The following is a 17,730-nucleotide window of genomic DNA, read 5'->3' as shown; positions in this document are numbered from 1 at the left end:
ATGGAATACTACTCAGCCATCAAAAAAAAGAAATCTTGCCATTTGCAACAACATGGGTGAAACTAGAGGGATTATACTAAGCAAAATAACAATCAGAGAAAGACAATTTTCATATGATCTCATTCATATGTGAAATTTAAGAAACAAAACAGAGGATCATAGGAGGAGTGAGAAAAAATTAAACCAGACAAAATCAGAGAGGGAGACAAACCATAAGAGACTCTTAATCATAGGAAACAAACTGAGAGTCATTGGAGGGGAGGGAGGAGGGATGAGGTACCTGGGTGATGGACATTAAGGAGGGCACGTGATGTAATGAGCACTGGGTACTATATAAAATTGATGAATCACTGACCTCTACCTCTGAAACTAATAATACATTATATGCTAATTAACTTAATTTAAATTAAAAATTTAAAAAGATAAAATTTCTTTCAGTGAGCAAAAAAGAATGTTGTCCAAAAAAGAATGACAAATAAGTAAAAAAAAAAGAGAGAGAGAAAGAAAACCCAACCAACCAACCAACCAGAATGCTATATTTTCTGAGGGAATATGTATATGTATGTGAAAGCACTGCAAAATATCTGGAAGGAAGTTCAAAAATTTTTTTTTAATTTTTATTTATTGATGATAGTCACACACACACACACACAGAGAGAGAGAGAGAGAGAGAGGCAGAGACACAGGCAGAGGGAGAAGCAGGCTCCATGCACCAGGAGCCCGATGTGGGACTTAATCCCGGGTCTCCAGGATCGCGCCCGGGCCAAAGGCAGGCGCCAAACCACTGCGCCACCCAGGGATCCCAGGAAGTTCAATTTTAAGAGAGTGGAAGGAGTTGGGATGCAAGGTTCTGGTAAAAGGAAACTTAGTGAGTGCCTGGGTGGCTCAGTCAGTCATGATCCCAGAGCACCCCTCACAGTTGCTTCTTGAATCTGATTAACAAGGTTATCTCTCTGATCTCTCTCTCTCTTTTTAAAAAAATATTTAATTAATTTATTCACGAGAGACACAGAGAGAGGCAGAGACATAGGCAGAGGGAGAAGCAGGCTCCTTGCAGGGAGTTATCTCTCTCTTTTTTAAAAGAAGATTTTATTTATTTATTTGACAGAGAGCACAAGCAGGCAGAGTGGCAGGCAGAAGGAGAGGGAGAAGCAGGCTCCCCGCTGAGCAGAGGGCCCAACGTGGAGCCCCATACCAGAACTTCCTGATCGAAAGATGAATGGATAAAGAAGCTGTGGTCTATGTATACAATGGAATATTACTCAGCCATTAGAAACGACAAATACCCACCATTTGCTTCCACATGGATGGAACTGGAGGGTATTATGCTGAGAGACGTAAGTCAATCTGAGAAGGACAAACATATGGCCTCATTCATTCGGGAATATAAAAAGTAGTGAAAGGGAATAAAGGGGAAAGGAGGGAAAATGAGTGAAAATATCAGTGAGGGAGACAGAACATAAGAGACTCCTAACTCTGGGAAACGAACAAGGGGTAACGGAAGGGGAGGTGGGTGGATGGTTGGGGTGACTGGGTGAGGGGGCCACTTGACAAGATGAGCACTGGGTGATACGCTATTTGTTGGGAAATTGAACTCCTATAAACAACAACAACAACAGCAACAACAAAACTCTTGGATCACACCCTGAGGGGAAAGCAGACACTCAACTGCTGAGCCACCCAGGCATCCCTTTTTCCTCTTTCTCATTCCCCAATACTTCCTGATAAAATATGTTCAAAGTCACTTCCAAATGCTAGACCCTTCTCATCCTTTGGGTCTCATATGTCATCTCCTCCGAGAGGCCTTACCTGGCCATGTTATCTGAAGTGTAGCCTCTTATGTTATTCTTAAGTTTCACTCTTTGTTGTTGCCTTCAACACTTACCATAATTTTTTTCACAATTTTTAATTATTATTATTTTTTCATTGGTTTACTAGATTTTTGTGTGCCTCTCCCACCAGTGTAGGAGCCCCACAAAGCCATTATCTACACCTGTCTTGTGACTGGCACATAGTGAACATTCACTGAGTCTTTGTTGACTGAATGAAAAGAAGGCAGGCCTTGAACATCCTGTCCCTTTGGTGTCAGTAAAGCCCCAGGAGCATCCACCCACACCTTCTCTCCTCGACTGCTCTTGGGATAAGAGGTCCTCCAGCCAAGGCCATTCTCTCACACCTCCTCAAGAAACTCCTTGCACCCTTCTTTCCTACATATCCTCACCTACACAATCGTTTCCTATCAATACTCAAAGATGTTCCCATGAAACCACCAACCAGCCAGAAACCCCAAGGGTTCTTTTCTCTTCAGGCCTCAGGTCACCCCATTGACTACCCTGGTCCCCTGACTTTCGGGACTCAGCTGAACACTCTCCTGCGTTCCTCTGCAACCCCTTCTCAGGTTCTTTTTTTAGGGAGCCCTTAAATGCTGGGATCCCCCAGAGTCCTGTTTCTTTCAATCTCCCAGTGACAAGGGGTAGGGATGGGGGGGGAGGGGCGGGTAGGATCTGGAAGCCTTCAGCCAACGGGGCTCTGAGGAGTGAGGCTGCGTGAAGCGGGGTAGGGAGAGCTCTGACAAGCCCGAGACCTCGGGTCAAGGAGGACAGGTGCTGCGGAGCGCACTCGAGCGTCTGTGACGTGCGGGGAAGAAGGGAGAGAACGGCAGGCGCGCGCCGGGGCCAGGCAGCCTCGCGCACAGCAAGGGGAAGCGCGCGCTCGTGAGCGCGGCGGCCTCTGTACGCCTGCGCCGCCGTTGCCCGGCACCCGCCGGCGAAAGGACGACAGAGTCCAGGGGTGGGGGCCGCGGGGACTCCGGAAGGCCACCCTTTACCCGGAAATGGTTGTAGAGGAACATGGCGTTGCTGGTGCGAGTCCTTGTGAGTGAAGGAATCATTTGTTGCGGTCGCCGCCGGGCCTCAGGGTTGGAGTCGGAGAGGGCAGGACGGGAGAAACTGGAGCAAAGTGCAGGGGGGGAGCTTGTGTGGCAGCGAGGCTGCTTGGCCGCCTCTCTGCGGGGGAAACTGAGGCAGCGTCCCACTTCCCCCTACCTTCTCTTCGGCCGTGGCTTCCCCCGCTTTGGGGGAGGGAGAGAGTGACATCGGACCAAAGTTTGGCGAAGTTTGCTTTTTCCTTAGTCACCTCAGGCGACCGCTTTTCCTTCAGGGAAAGGCCGCACGTGGGGGCACTGATTGGAGTTTCGGGAGACCTGGGTTCTAGTTTCTGTTCATTGATGCCCAGTGTGACCTTGGACGAGTCACTTTCGGGCCTCAGTGTCCCGATGGGAAAAAACGACGTTAATTTGCAGTCCCTTTGGTTTCTGAGGTTCTCTGGGCTTGTTTCCGAGATCGGCAAGACAATTCTTAACTGTACAGTTAAGTGGAATACTATTACAGGTTGTCACATTGAAAGCTGCCCCAAAACCCGGGCTCGTGTCTGTCGTTTTTCCTTTTCCTAACAGTGTATGACGCGTCATAGGTGTCCAAGAAATATTTATTGAAGGAATTAATGAAGTAGGTAAGGAAGGGTTACTAGACTTCTTAGCACCCCTATGGGAAACTACTGTATTTGTGATTCAGTCCCTATCCTTCCAGCATACCCTAACATCTGGGAATTCAAGGAGAAAGAAAGTGACAGCAGAAAAAGGAAGATACAGAGCTTAGTTACTAATCATTGAGGGATGGGAGTATTTACAATTTTGCAAGTCTTTGAAAAATTGGATCAAGGACATTGTTTTTCAGAGCACTTTTTCACTCCTGCCTCTGACAGTCTCGTGAGTTGTTACTTACACTTTAGGTTTCTAATCTTTTTATGTACGGTTTACAAGGACTGCAGTTTTACCTCTTGTGTTACTTGTCAGCCGAGCAAAGTGCGGGACTCTGTTGCTGTTTAGAAGTGTTTGGAGAAGAGCTCATATAACTTAAAGATTCACTTGGTGAAGTAATTGTTGATGCCAGGGCAGAAATTGATTCACATTTGAGAATCGGCTGTTGGAAATTGCAACTGGGATGTCCTAAGTTGTTTATTTATTTTTAAAAGAACTTTTATTTATTTATTTATTCATTCATGAGAGACGCAAAGAGGCAGAGATGTAGGCAGAGAGAGAAGCAGACTCCCTGCTTCTAGCCCGATGTGGGACTCGATTTCAGGACCCCAGGATCATGCCTTGAGCCAACGGGCAGACGCTCAACCCCTGAGCCAGCCAGTGCCCTGGATGTCCTAAGTTACTTAGTTTTTAAGGTGGATATGTCATGGAAAAGAGGACAAGTTTATTGGTCTATACATCTGAAATGAACACCTTTATTTGTCTTGGAAGTTAGTAGCTGTCCTAGATACATTAAATATTCTTGCCCAAGTATGTGGATTTTTGCAGATTTATTCATAGGTGATAGCATCCATAGAAACCACCTAGCTGCCCTCTTTTAGTCCTTTTTTTTTCTATTTATTCTTTTCATCTTTTTTGATAAAAACCAAATTTAAATAAGGAAAGTCACTTTTACCTTTTTAGGTTTAATTTATTTTTAAAATTTATTTATTTATGATAGTCACAGAGAGAGAGAGAGAGACAGGCAGAGGGAGAAGCAGGCTCCATGCACCGGGAGCTCGATGTGGGATTCGATCCCAGGTCTCCAGGATCGTGCCCTGGGCCAAAGGCAGGCGCCAAACCGCTGCGCCACCCAGGGATCCCCCTTTTTAGGTTTAAAAATCACTTTCACTTTATACTGTGATTCTTTAAAGGCCTCTTATTATATGATAGAATCAGATCATATCGATTATATGTGCTGTGTGACAAAGCAATGGAATCTCCCTTAGGACTTGTTGAAAGTGGCAGTAAACATGAAAACAGCATATATTTATTGATTACCTATTCTGAAGAGATATTTGAGTTAGGCGCTGAGGAATTCACAAATATAGGAAATCTACCCGTCTAGGAGTTTGAAGTGCCTTGGTTGAAAGCTTGGCTCCATTACTTACTATGAATGTGACCTTGAGCAAGTCACCTAACTTCTTCTCTGAACCTCTGATTTTCTTAACAGTAATTTTGCTAGGATTGATCAGAAGATCAATTGATACAGGTGACATTCAAGTGCTTTTCTTCCCTTCCTTTTAGTTTAGCAACTGTTTTGAGAGTTTACTACATTCTAAGGACTACCTAAGGGACTGAGGATGCAAAACATAGATCTTTCTGTCAAGTTTATAATCTAATAGGAGAACAGAAAAGAGGACTACTAATAAAATATTTGAGATGCTGTGATAGAAGTTTGTACTAGGTGCTACAGGAGCAGAGTAGAGATACACCTAATTCAGGTTGAGTATAAGCATCCATCAGGGAGAGATGCCTGAACGGAGTGAGAGCACTAGATAGAGAATGGGAGAGAGACCACGGAAGAGAAGCGTTAGCTTATGCTACTAATGACAGTCAAGAACTGTACACATTATCTGTTGGCTTGACCCAGGGACATTTATGGGGAAATATCAGGAGAGGAGTCAGAGCCTTGTGTTTCATGGTTAGGATTAGAGGTTTATCCTGAGGCAGAGGAGAGCCTTTGAAAATAGTTTAAGCAAGAGAAGATTTATTTTTAATAGGGTTTTCCCTCCAAATAATTAATTACTTATTTATTTTCAAATAATTTTCAAGTTGAAAACAACCCGATCTTCATTCTCAAGTTGCTCTCGTGCCTATTATATAAACCACTAAGATATTTTTATAGGGTGAGACCCTGAGTTTTTCAAATGGGCAAAGGGAGGAGATGCATCGTGGGTAAGCTGCAAGTGCACACTGAGGAGGTTTGAATGGTGTGCAACCTCACGTGAACTGATAACAGCTCAGTGTCCAGGCTGGTTTCCTGTGGTCCCCAGTTTGCACCTGGCCCTGGAGACTAGGTTCTAGGACAAGGTTATGCATTCCCTGACCTTTTGTGAATTCTGCTGGAGATAGGCAGGTAGTCTGTGACAGTGATGTATATTTTTATTGCTTGGCATCATCTGTCATGCTGTAGATGACATCTATGTCAAAGTGTCTGTATTTAGGGCAAAAGAGTTTGTTTTTAAAGGTTTTTGAAACACTTATTTTTATTTTATTTTTTAAGTTTTTTAAAAAGATTTTATTTATTTATTCATGAGAGAGAGGCAGAGACACAGGCAGAGGAAGAAGCAGGCTCCATGCAGGGAGCTGGATGTGGGACTCGATCCTGGGACTCCAGGATCACCCCCTGGGCCGAAGGCAGCACTAAACTGCTGAGCCACCTGGGCTGCCCACTTATTTTTATTTTTAAAGAATAATTGACACACAGTAAGTTGTACTTATTTAATTATACAATTTGATAACTGTTAACATAGATATACACTTGAAAAGTTATCACCACAATAAAAATACTGAACATGTCACTCCTGCCCCAAAATTTCTTTGTGTTCTTTTGCAAGTCCTTTTCTCCTATGGTTCTGCCCCTGCAGTCGTCACTGATCAGGAGAATGCTTTAGTTTCTTCTCTCATTTTCTATTTTTATTTTTTAAATTTTTGTTTGTTTTTTTAAAGCTGTGGTCTTTTTTTTTTTTTTTTTTTTTTAAATTTTTTTTTTTTTTTATTTATGATAGTCACAGAGAGAGAGAGAGAGGCAGAGACACAGGCAGAGGGAGAAGCAGGCTCCATGCACCGGGAGCCCTTCGTGGGATTCAATCCCGGGTCTCCAGGATCGCGCCCTGGGCCAAAGGCAGGCGCCAAACCGCTGCGCCACCCAGGGATCCCTCTCCTCTCATTTTTAAATTTAAATTAAAAAATTTTATTTTCAAAGTACAAAAATGTTTAAAAAAAAAAAACTCATTGTAGTAAACCCTCATGCCCGCTATTAGATTTTTTCTTTAATAGATCACTGTAGCACTTGTGAATGGATCAGAGGGCTGAGATTCAAGTCCTGAAGGCCAGTCAGAAGTTACTCAAGTAATCCTAGAAGAAGTGAGGCAGGCCTGTACTAAGAGGGAAAGTGTGGTTAAAGAGGAAGGGATGATTTCAACAAGTATTGAGGAAACCAGCTATAGGAGTTGGTGAAAAGTTAGATATGAGGGTGAGGGAGAGGGATGTTTAATAGTGAGTCCCGGGTCTGCCTTTGTTTTTGTTTTTTATTAATTTTTATTTATTTATGATAGTCACAGAGAGAGAGAGAGGCACAGAGACACAGGCAGAGGGAGAAGCAGGCTCCATGCACCGGGAGCCTGACGTGGGATTCGATCCCGGGTCTCCAGGATTGCGCCCTGGGCCAAAGGCAGGGGCCAAACCGCTGCGCCACCCAGGGATCCCCCGGGTCTGCCTTTGATGTCTCAGTTAATATAGCAGTGTCCTTCACTGAACATATCCAGCTGGAGATGGTGGTGTTTTGTTGTTTGTTTTTTTTTTTTAAGCAGCTGGAGAGTTGGTGTTCAGGAGATAGTAGGTAAGCTGAGATAGAGGATGTAGTTAAAATAAGATGTTGAGATTTCCTGGGCAAGAATATGGATAGCTAACATTTTTAGGGCATTTACCAGGGCGCTTGGGTGGCTCAGTCGGTTAAGTGTTGGACTCTTTTTTTTTTTTTTTTTTTTTAAGATTTTATTTATTTATTCATAGAGACACAGAGAGAGGGAGAAGCAGGCTCCATGCAGAGCCTGACGTGGGACTCGATCCCAGGTCTCCAGAATCACACCCTGGGCTGCAGGCGGTGCTAAACCACTGCGCCACCGAGGCTGCCCCTTGGACCATTTTTTTAATTGAGTTTTTGTTGTTGAGTTGTAGGATTTTTTTCTTTTTAGTATATTCTGGATTCAGTGCCTTATCAAATGAATGATTTGCAAGTACTTTCTCCCATTCCATGGGTTGTCTTTTTGATAGTTGTCTTGTTGATAGTATTCTTTGATACATAAAAGTTTTTAATTTTGATGAAGTCTAACTTAACTATTTTTTCTCTTGTTGCCCGGGCTTTGGTGTCATATCCAGGAAATCATTGCCAAATCCAATGTCATCAAGCTTTTCCCTATGTTTTCTTCTAAGAGTTTCATAATTTTAGGTTGTATGTTTAGGTCTTTGATACATTATGAGTTAATTTTTGCATATGGTATAAAATTTTACTTTTTTTTTAAGATTTTATTTATTTATTCATGACAGACACAGAGAGAGAGAGAGAGAGAGAGAGAGAGATGCAGAGACACAGGCAGAGGGAGAAGCAGGCTCCATGCAGGGAACCTGATGTGGGACTCGATCCCAGGTTTCCAGGATCACACCCCAGGCTGAAGGCGGCGCTAAGCCGCTGCGCCAGCAGGGCTGCCCCTGTTTTTTATTTGTTGTTATTTTCTCTTTGTGTTTTCCATGGAGAGTACAGTTATAACAATCTAGTTAGAATTAATATCAACTTGATTTCAGTAATATATAAAAACTTTAATTCTATTTAGCTCCATTCCTTCCTGAGTCCCTCATGCCATTAGTGTCATCAAATTATATATTATACATCATGTGTACATCAGCATAGATTTACAATTGCTGCTTTATGCAGTTGCCCTTTAAGTTAAAAATAAAAACAGAAATAAAAAGAATTATAAACAAAAAAACATTTATGCTGTATTTTTAATTTATCTAAATAGTTTCCTTTATCATGTACTGTATTTCTTCATGTGGATTTGAGTTACTGTAGTGTCAGAGGTCTCATTTCAGCCTTTAGTATTTGCAAGAGCTGGTCTGCTGTTGACAAATTTTCTTATTTTTTGTCTTAATTTTTCATTCCACTGCCTTCTGTCCTCCATGGCTTCTGAGGATAAATCAGCTGTTAATGTTTTCATGCATCTCTTATACATGTTGAATAGCTTCTCTTCCTCCTTTCAAGATTCTGTGTCTTTGAACAGCTTGATTATGATATGTCTATTTATAGATTCCTCTGAATTTATGCTACTCGAGTTAGTTGAGCTTCTTGGATTTCTAGATTGATGGTTTTTATCAAATTTGGGATGTTTTCTGCCAATATTTCTTCAGATATTTTTCTGTCCCTGTATTTCTCTCGTGTCCTTCTGAAACTCCCATAATACCTGTGTTGGTACATTTGATGGTATCCCATAGCTCTCTGCAGCTCTGTGAAATTTTTTCATTCTTTTCTCTTTCTGTTCCTTCGCCTGGATAATCTCAGTTGACCTATTTTCATGGTCACTGATTTTCTCTTCTTCAGATCTGCTGCTTAACTCCTCTAGTGAAATGTTCATTTTCTTTATTCTTTTTTTTTAAGATTTTATTTTATTTTATTCATGAGACACACAGAGAGAGGCAGAAACACAGGCAGAGGGAGAAGCAGGCTTCCTGCAGAAAGCCTGTTGTGGGACTTGATCCTGGACCCTGGGATCCCACCCTGAGCTGAATTCAGGCAGACGCTCAACCACTGAGCCACCCAGGGATCCCTATTTATTCTTTACAACACAAGAATTTCTATTTTTTTTTTAAATAATCTCTCTGTTGATATTCTCTATTTGGTGAGATAGCATTCTTACACTCTGCTGTAATTCCTTAGGTGTGGTTTCTCTTTTTACATTTAAAATAGCTGGTTCAAAGTCTGTCTAGTTTGTCCAACACCTGAACTTCCTCAGGGACAATTTCTTTCTTTTTCATTTTTTTCCTCAGGGACAGTTTCTATAGATTTTACCCCCTCTGTGTATGGGCCATGCTTTTTTTATTTCTTTACATGTTTCATACTCTTTTTTTTTTTTTTGGTTGAAAACTGGACATTTTAAATAATAGAGTGTGGCAGCTCTGGAAATCAGCTCTGTCCTTTTCCAGAGTTTGTTATTATTTTTCTGTTTAGTGACCTTTCTGAATTAATTCTGTAAAGTCTGTACTCTTTGTTGAGTGGTCTCTGCTCAGCTTAGTGGTCAAATAGTAATTGGAGACTTCCTTAAATATTTAGAACCAATAAGTCTCCTGGTTTTTGCTGAGGGACTTTGTGCACATGTAGGGGCATACCATCAACATTCTACTAGTCATTTAACATTTCTGTCTTAAACTTCACTCCTACTTGTGAGGAGCATCAAGGTCAACCAGGAGTCTCAGGTCTTTCCTATTCATGTACACAGACCTGTGCATATGCATGGCTTTCACATTCCCAGGAGTATGTTAGACCTTTTCAAAGTCCTTGTGAGGGGATCCCTGGGTGGTGCAGCGGTTTGGCGCCTGCCTTTGGCCCAGGGCGCGATCCTGGAGACCCGGGATCGAGTCCCACATCAGGCTCCCGGTGCATGGAGCCTGCTTCTCCCTCTGCCTGTGTCTCTGCCTCTCTCTCTCTCTCTCTGTGACTATCATAAATAAAAAAAAAAAAATTAATCAAAGTCCTTGTGAACAGCTCATTCTTTTGCTTTTCCTTTTAAGCTTTTTTGTTAGCCTATTGTTTCCCACAAGTATTATCTACTGCCTTAGGCAGCCGTGAAGTTAAACAATTGCCTCTATTTGTTTTGAGCCAGTGCTCCTGGGGAAACATTTTTCATATTGGGTGAGGTCCAGGACAGCCTTACCAATGAAGTCTTCCAAAGAACTACTAAACAGGGACACCTGGGTGTCTCAGTGGATGAGTGTCTACCTTTGGCTCAGGACATAATCCCAGGGTCCTGGGATCGAGTTCTACATCAGGCTGTCTGCAGAGAGCCCGTTTCTTCCTCTGCCTCTCTCTCTCTGTGTCTGTATGAGTAAATAAATAAAGTCTTTAAAAAAAAAAACCAAAAACTACTAAACAGTTCAAATAATGCTGGTTCTTTGCAAATAAGGCTTTAAGGAGCATCAACCTCATTCCTATGTCAACTTTTCTCTGAAGAAGACTAGTCCTTTTTAGTGAATATTGCTATTTAGAAACTAAGCCTGAATACTAGATGTAGTTATTGCCCCTAGCACCTATCAAGACAGGGATAGGAAGTATATGTATGTATATACATATACATAAACACACTTTAAAAAATATTTTATTTATTTATTCATGAGAGACAGAGAGAGAGAGAGAGGCAGAGACACAGGCGGAGGGAGAAGCAGGCTCCCTGCAAGGAGCCTGATGCAGGACTCCATCCTGGGTCCTGGGATCATGTCCTGAGCTGAAGGCAGATGCTCAACTGCTGAGCCACCCAGGCCATAAACACACATCTGCTTCTATATTTATCTATACATATTAAAAACCCATACTAGTTACTCAAAATTCACCCTAGGACCACAGGGCTTATTGTACCTTTCTGCCTTTTCATACTTGTTAACTCTTTTCTCTAATAGAAACTTAATATTTGTAATAATATATATGCTTGTTTGCTAAATCTTAATATATTTACTGATTTGCTTCAATCTCTCCCGGATTTAATCAGTCTTTTAAGAAGCTTGGACACCTCCAACAAAATGGGAAGAGGCAGAGTATTCAGTAATTATGGAAGGAATGATTGAACATTCTCTGCTCCTTCTAAGTATCCTTTTATAGCATACCACTTTGTAACTTGCAGGACAGTTTGCTAAGGTAGTGTTTATCCTTTGGGTTATGGAATTGGATGAGTATTCAGAGTACAGGAACCAGTGGACATTTGCAGAGGAGATTTGGTGACTCTGGTCAATCTTCATTATTCATAGATTCTGTATTTTTTAATTCATTATACTTGTTAAATTTTATTTATAATCCCAAAATCAGTACTCATGGCACTTTTGTGGTCATTTATGGATATATGCAGAGGAGTGAAAAATTTGAGCTGCAACATGCAAGTTCCTAGCTGAGATAGATACTCTTAATTTCCTATTTTAGCTCTTATACTATAAACAGATATCCTTTTCACGGTCTAATTAATGCCATGTTTTTTGCATTTTTGTGGTTTGTTGGTGATTTCCGTGTTTAATATGGCCTTGAAATATTAGTGCCATCTTGTGCTATCTAGTGTTGCTAAGGACAAGAAAGCTGTGATGTTCCTTTCAGAGAAAATTTATGTGTTAGATAAACATTGTTCAGGAGTGAGTTACACAGTGCTATTGGCCATGAGTTCAATGTTAATGAATCAATTATATGTATATACTATATACATATACATACATATATATACACACATTTATTTTATATGTATTTTATTACACATGTATAATATGTAACTAAGATATCTTTAACAGAAACACACAAGGTTATGTATTGATTGATGAAAATGTTGTGATTAGAGGCTTGCAGGAGCCTAAGCTTCTTTTTACCCTAGGAGTGATTATTCAGTATTTGCTAATAACTCAGTGTTTGTGTTCACTTTATTAACATAAAACTATAGAGAATAGAAGAATGGGCTCCTTGTAAAGCCTTTTCCTGTTCATTAGTAAGCCATAGAAAATACTGTATTTTAAAACCACATTCAGCAAAAGGCTGGTCATTGGACTGATTAAGGTGTAGTTGAAAAATTGGTATGTCAGAATATTTTGAAGTACAAATGTAAAATCATTTGCAATCTGCAATTTACAATATGAGCAGGAAATAAAAACACGAAACTTGTCTTTAAAGTTTTGGTTTTGTAAAAAAAATAAAGTTTTGGTTTTGATGAGGCCAAAAAGGACAATAAAACTAATTCCTGTTTTGTTATGGTGTATATATTATCCTAAGTTAAAGCAGTAATAACCATTGGAAGTGGCTATAAATGTTTTCCTAAACTTGAGAATTGAGGTTGCTAATTGTTATAGGCCTAATATGTTAGTACCTGTGCGAGGGAGATAAGTACTTTCACAGGTTTATATTTATAAATGAAGTACCGGGAAACGTGGGGAGGAAAATGAACCAAGTAGAGTCCATAGAACCAGTACCTGAGTCTGGGGACACTTCTTGAAGGTAATGAGCTCATGGGTTGGGTAAGAGGGAAGAAAAGATTCCCAGAGGAAATGACTAGAAGGGGATTAGCTTGTGTGGAGAGGAGCAATAATTCCCAAACCAGAGGATCTGAGTCAAATTTTGGAACTCCTAAATGGAGAATACAAGGTAGAGTATGTAAGAATAAAGTTGAGTCTAGAGGAGTCTATTTGGTAAAGATTGGGTGTTTAAGTTTGACTAAAGGGGGCACTTGGAGGCACCACAAGCTTTTGAGAAAGGGACTATCAGGTTCAAAACAATATTTTTAAAAAATGGTTCTTGCTGCTATGACAGTTTGCTGGTGAAAAGAGAAGCTTATATACATAATTCAACTATTGTTATTAACAATTGTTAATAACAGTAATGATGATTTTATGTGTGTTTTAGTGTTCTTGAGATGCTTTTATAAATGATCCTTGGAATACTCCTGTGAGGTACTTTTTATTATTCCCATTTTATATAAGGGAAAATGGAGGTCCAGAATGTTGAATAACTAGTTCAGGGTTACACAGCTATTTAATAACAGTCTTGGGATTTAGACACACTCTGCTGCACTTCAGTTTCAGTTAAGGGTTTGGACAGAAATTGTTGTAGGATTGGAGAAGGAAAGAACAGAGCTGATTGCTTCTTTCTTCTAATAAGGACTGATTTAAGATATTGGCATAAAACCAAGTAGAACCAAAATTACAGAGGGAAAATATGTTGACGTGGTGAAAAATATGATGAAATTCTCCAGAAAATCTTTCAAAAGTTTGCATTGTTCCTACTTGTAATTTCCCTTTACTTTTCTTCCCTTGCTTTGGGCTTGAGTATGCAGAAATTTCATCTTATCCCATATTTACATTTTTAGGAAAGGAACTTCTAACATTGAATGATTCAGTGTTAGTAAACAAAAAGCCAGTAACTATCTCTTATTTGAACATTATCCCAACAGATCAGATCTCAGCTGAGATAAAATATTTTGAAACTTTGCTTCTCATTTAAAGCATAAGGTGTTGTGAGTGGTATATTAAAAATAGTTATACAGTTTTAAAACTGTGAGACACTTTAGAAAGCATCTCTAGGTTTAAAATCCCTACACCTGGGCAGCCTGGGTGGCTCAGCAGTTTAGCGCCGCCTTCAGCCCAGGGCGTGATCCTGGAGACCCAGGATCAATTCTCCCACGTTGGGCTCCCTGCATGGAGCCTGCTTCTCCCTCTGCCTGTGTCTCTGCCTCTCTCTCTCTCTGTGTTTCTCATGAATGAATAAATAAATAAAACTTAAAAAAAATAAAATCCCTACACCTTTCTCCACATCACCCCTATCCCTTCCTGTCTACTCATGAGGAAATGGAGATTCAGATTCAACTTAGTATTTATTGAGTTGGACATGCTGCAAGATACATTTGTTGATATTTCTTAAATCTTGAGAAGTAGGGATTTTTTCTTTATTTTATAGAAGAGACGACAAAGGCTTTTAGCTCACAGTGGAGCCAGTGCTTTCTGAGTCCCAAGTACATGGCTCTTTGCATTGTACTATACTGTGTTTTAATTGTTTCAAGACTAGATCATAGAGTGTTAGGAGAGATTTTGGAAATATTCCCGTAAATGAACCTAGATTCTGGAGTTGGGCTGTCTGGATTTAGATCTTAACCTTCTCACTATATTAACTATGTGATTTTGGGAAATTACTTATCCTATCTATACTTCAGTTTCTTTATCCATATAAATGGTATAATAGCAATACTCTTAGTCATTGGGTGGTGATTGTGAGCTTTTTTTTTTATTTGACAGAGAGAGGGAGAATGAGAAAGCACAAGCAGGGGGAGTAGGGAAAGGAGAGGGAGAAACAGGCTCCCCATTGAGCAGGGAGCCTGATATTGGGATGGATCCTAGGACTCTGGGATCCTGACCTTAACTGAAGGTAGACACCTAACTGACTGAGCCACCCAGGTGCTGATTGTGAGTTTTTTTTTTTTTTTTAAAGATTTTATTTATTTATTCATGAGAGACAGAGGCAGAGACATAGGCACAGGGAGCCTATGTGGGACTTGATCCCAGGACTCGGGATTACACCCTGAGCTGCAGGCAGACACTCAACCACTGAGCTACCCAGGTGTCCCTTGATTGTGAGTTTTAAATGGGCTTATATATGTAAAGTACCTAGAAAAGTTCTCAGCACAAAGCAAGTGCTCATAAGTATTACTAATAATTTATATGAGGAACCTGTGCATTGTAGAGGTTAAATTATTTGTAAAGATCATATTTAAATAGCTGAGTTTAAACTAGAATTCAGATCTTTTGACTCCTAGTACAGTAGTTTATGTTTTTGTTTGTTTGTTTGTTTTTTAGATTTTTATTTATTTATTCATAAGAGACACAGAGAGAGGCAGGGACACAGGCAGGGGGGAAGTAGGCTCCATGCAGGGAGCCCAATGAGGGAATTGATCCTGGAACTCCGGGATCATGTCCTGAGCTGAAGGCAGAGGCTCAACCACTGAGCAACCCAGGCATCCCTATGTGCTGTTATTTATTTTTTTTAAGAGAGAATGTGTGCACGTGTGTGAACATGAGTGAGAGTAGAGGGTGGGGAATGGGTGGGGGGCAGAGGCAGAGGGAGAAAATCTTAGGCAGGTTCCGTGCTCAGCACAGAGCCTGAAGTGGGGCTTGATCTCACAACCTGAGATCATGACCCGAGCTGAAATCAAGAGTCCAATGCTTAACCTACTGAGCCACCCAGGTACCCCTGACAAGGTGTTTTTAAACTATTTGTGTATCCAGTCCTCATTGTGGCCCTTTAGGATCTACAGGTCAAGTGAAAGAAACCCTTGGCTCCCTCAGAGCTGGTTCCTAGAATAGAGATCTCCAGTACTATGTACATGAATGCCATTATACAATGGAATGTATTTCAATAAGGTTTGTAAAATAAAGTAGGCTTCTCATTTAGCAAAATAGAGCTCTTCCTTTCCCCAGCCTAGTCTTTTACTTTGGCCAAGACCTTTCTGAGTTCAGTTAATACCAGAGGGGAAAACTGAACTTCATTCATAACTCTAACAGCCATTTAATCTCCCTCTTTTGTTTTGGAAATTATTTTTTTTTTAAAGATTTTATTTATTTATTCATAGAGACACACACACAGAGAGAGAGAGAGAGAGAGAGAGAGAGAGAGGCAGAGACACAGGCAGAGGGAGAAGCAGGCTCCATGCAGAGAGCCTGACATGGGACTCGATTCAGGATCTCCAGGATCACGCCCTGGGCTGCAGGCGGCGCTAAACCGCTGCGCCACCGGGGCTGCCCTGTTTTGGAAATTAAATTGCCCTACTGTGTTTTCCCACCCTATAAGTTTCAGCCCTTGTTTTTCATCCTTTTGAGGATGATAGTGATCCCATACTGCTTATTAGAAAGGGATTCTGTGAGGATCAGACAGGTCAGTGTTTTTGAAAAGGCCTTGCAAACTCTTATTTAAATGATAATCTAATTGTAAAATGCCTGAAGTCTGCTTATTTTGTTACTCTCCTGAGAGGGAGCCCATGTCCCCCTGCTTGAATCAGCCATTACTAGAGTTCATAGATCAGGAATAGGCAGGGATACATCTTATCCTTAGAAGAGCATGGGGAGGGTTGGTCCTGGTTCTATTTTGGAAGTTCTCCTTTCATGTACCCTGTTCTGGCAGGATTTCTAAACTTCTATACATGGAATTGGCTATAAATTCTTGACAGACACTTTTTTTCTTTCTCTAGAGGAACCGGATTAACATTTCCCAGTGGTTTCCAGTATGTAGCCGATTGGTACCTGTGTCTTCTACACAGGGAAAGTGGGGCAGGGCTCTGTCTGGTACTTTCCAGGTAAGGTTTGTTGTTCCTTTGCTTGGTATGAAAACCTTAGTGTTTATTTGCAAATGTCATATATTTATAGATTAGCCAAACAAATTGTGTGATGGAAAAACCTCATGAGACCACTTCTGGGTCTCTGTGGTGCCAACTCAGGACTGATTCCTACAGTATGGTGTCTAGGGCGTTGCTTCTAAATACCCCAGCAGTGGAACTTAGCCTAGGATACCATGCTACAGTCTGATGATTTTTACTGTTGGGAATGTTTCCAGATATTCATCTCAGAGTTAACTTCAGTTTTCTTTTTGTAGCCACATTGTGCCACTTTTATTTGGGGTAAGAAATGTTTCTTCCTTTTTTTTTTTCTTCTTTTTATGAACACAAAATCCAAGGAACAATTATTTGAAGTCCTAGTTTACCATTGACCACATGATTCATTACCTTGGACCCTCCTTGAGAGTTTTTTCTCCTGATTTTTGTTAATTATACAAATAATTTAGTAATAAAGGAAATAAAAATCATCCATGACCTCAAACGTGAAAACATCTGCTGGTTTTTTTCCAGTCCTTATGTGTGTGTGTATGTGTACTAATTTTTTCCTTAGATACCTTAACAAATATCCACAGAATTTTATTTTCTGGTGCCTTTTCACTTATTAAAGCAGACATTATTCATGTTAGATAGATTATATAAATAATTTTTTTAATGGCTACGTGTTATTCTCTTTACTTAAGCTTTGTTTGATATTAAAATTATTTCCATTTCTTTGCCACTATAAGCTTTAAATAGTTACTATTTTCTTGATATATAGTTTTTAAAATTTTAAATTATTTATTAAAGATAAATTCTTAGGAAGATATACCCGGGTCAATGAATATGAGCAATTTCTCTCTCCATAAGGTTGTTTTAATTTATAGTGCCACCAGCAGTGTATATATAACTAGTATTTCATTATTACCTCCTCTGAATTTGGTGTTTTAAAAAGAATTTAAACTAATTGGTTAGAAAATGTTACCTTGTTTTGCTTTGTATTTCTTTATTTGTCAGGATTAAATATTTTTCTATGTTTATCAATTATATTCTAGTTTGAAAAAA

The 17,730-nt window shown here is 40.2% G+C and overlaps 1 protein-coding gene across 6 annotated transcripts in view; it reads left to right on the top strand.

The window, feature by feature from the left end:
- The first annotated feature begins 2,717 nt into the window (after nt 1-2,717).
- Nucleotides 2,718-17,730, top strand: part of UQCC1 (ubiquinol-cytochrome c reductase complex assembly factor 1) — a 96,624-nt gene continuing 81,611 nt past the window's right edge. For 4 of the 6 annotated variants that reach the window (XM_038572108.1, XM_038572106.1, XM_038572104.1 and 1 more), the window contains exons 1-2: nt 2,720-2,873; nt 16,546-16,650. In XM_038572108.1, coding sequence (XP_038428036.1) covers nt 2,850-2,873; nt 16,546-16,650 — 129 coding nt within the window. In that variant the 5' untranslated portion in view covers nt 2,720-2,849. Of the gene's footprint in view, nt 2,874-16,545; nt 16,651-17,730 lie in introns of all 6 variants that reach the window. The other 2 variants (XM_038572105.1, XM_038572107.1) reach the window with 2 other exon arrangements.

This window comes from Canis lupus, chromosome 24 (genome assembly GCF_011100685.1).
Source record: "Canis lupus familiaris isolate Mischka breed German Shepherd chromosome 24, alternate assembly UU_Cfam_GSD_1.0, whole genome shotgun sequence".
Classification (NCBI taxonomy): domain Eukaryota; kingdom Metazoa; phylum Chordata; class Mammalia; order Carnivora; family Canidae; genus Canis; species Canis lupus.
This window is presented reverse-complemented; position numbering and strand designations above follow the sequence as displayed.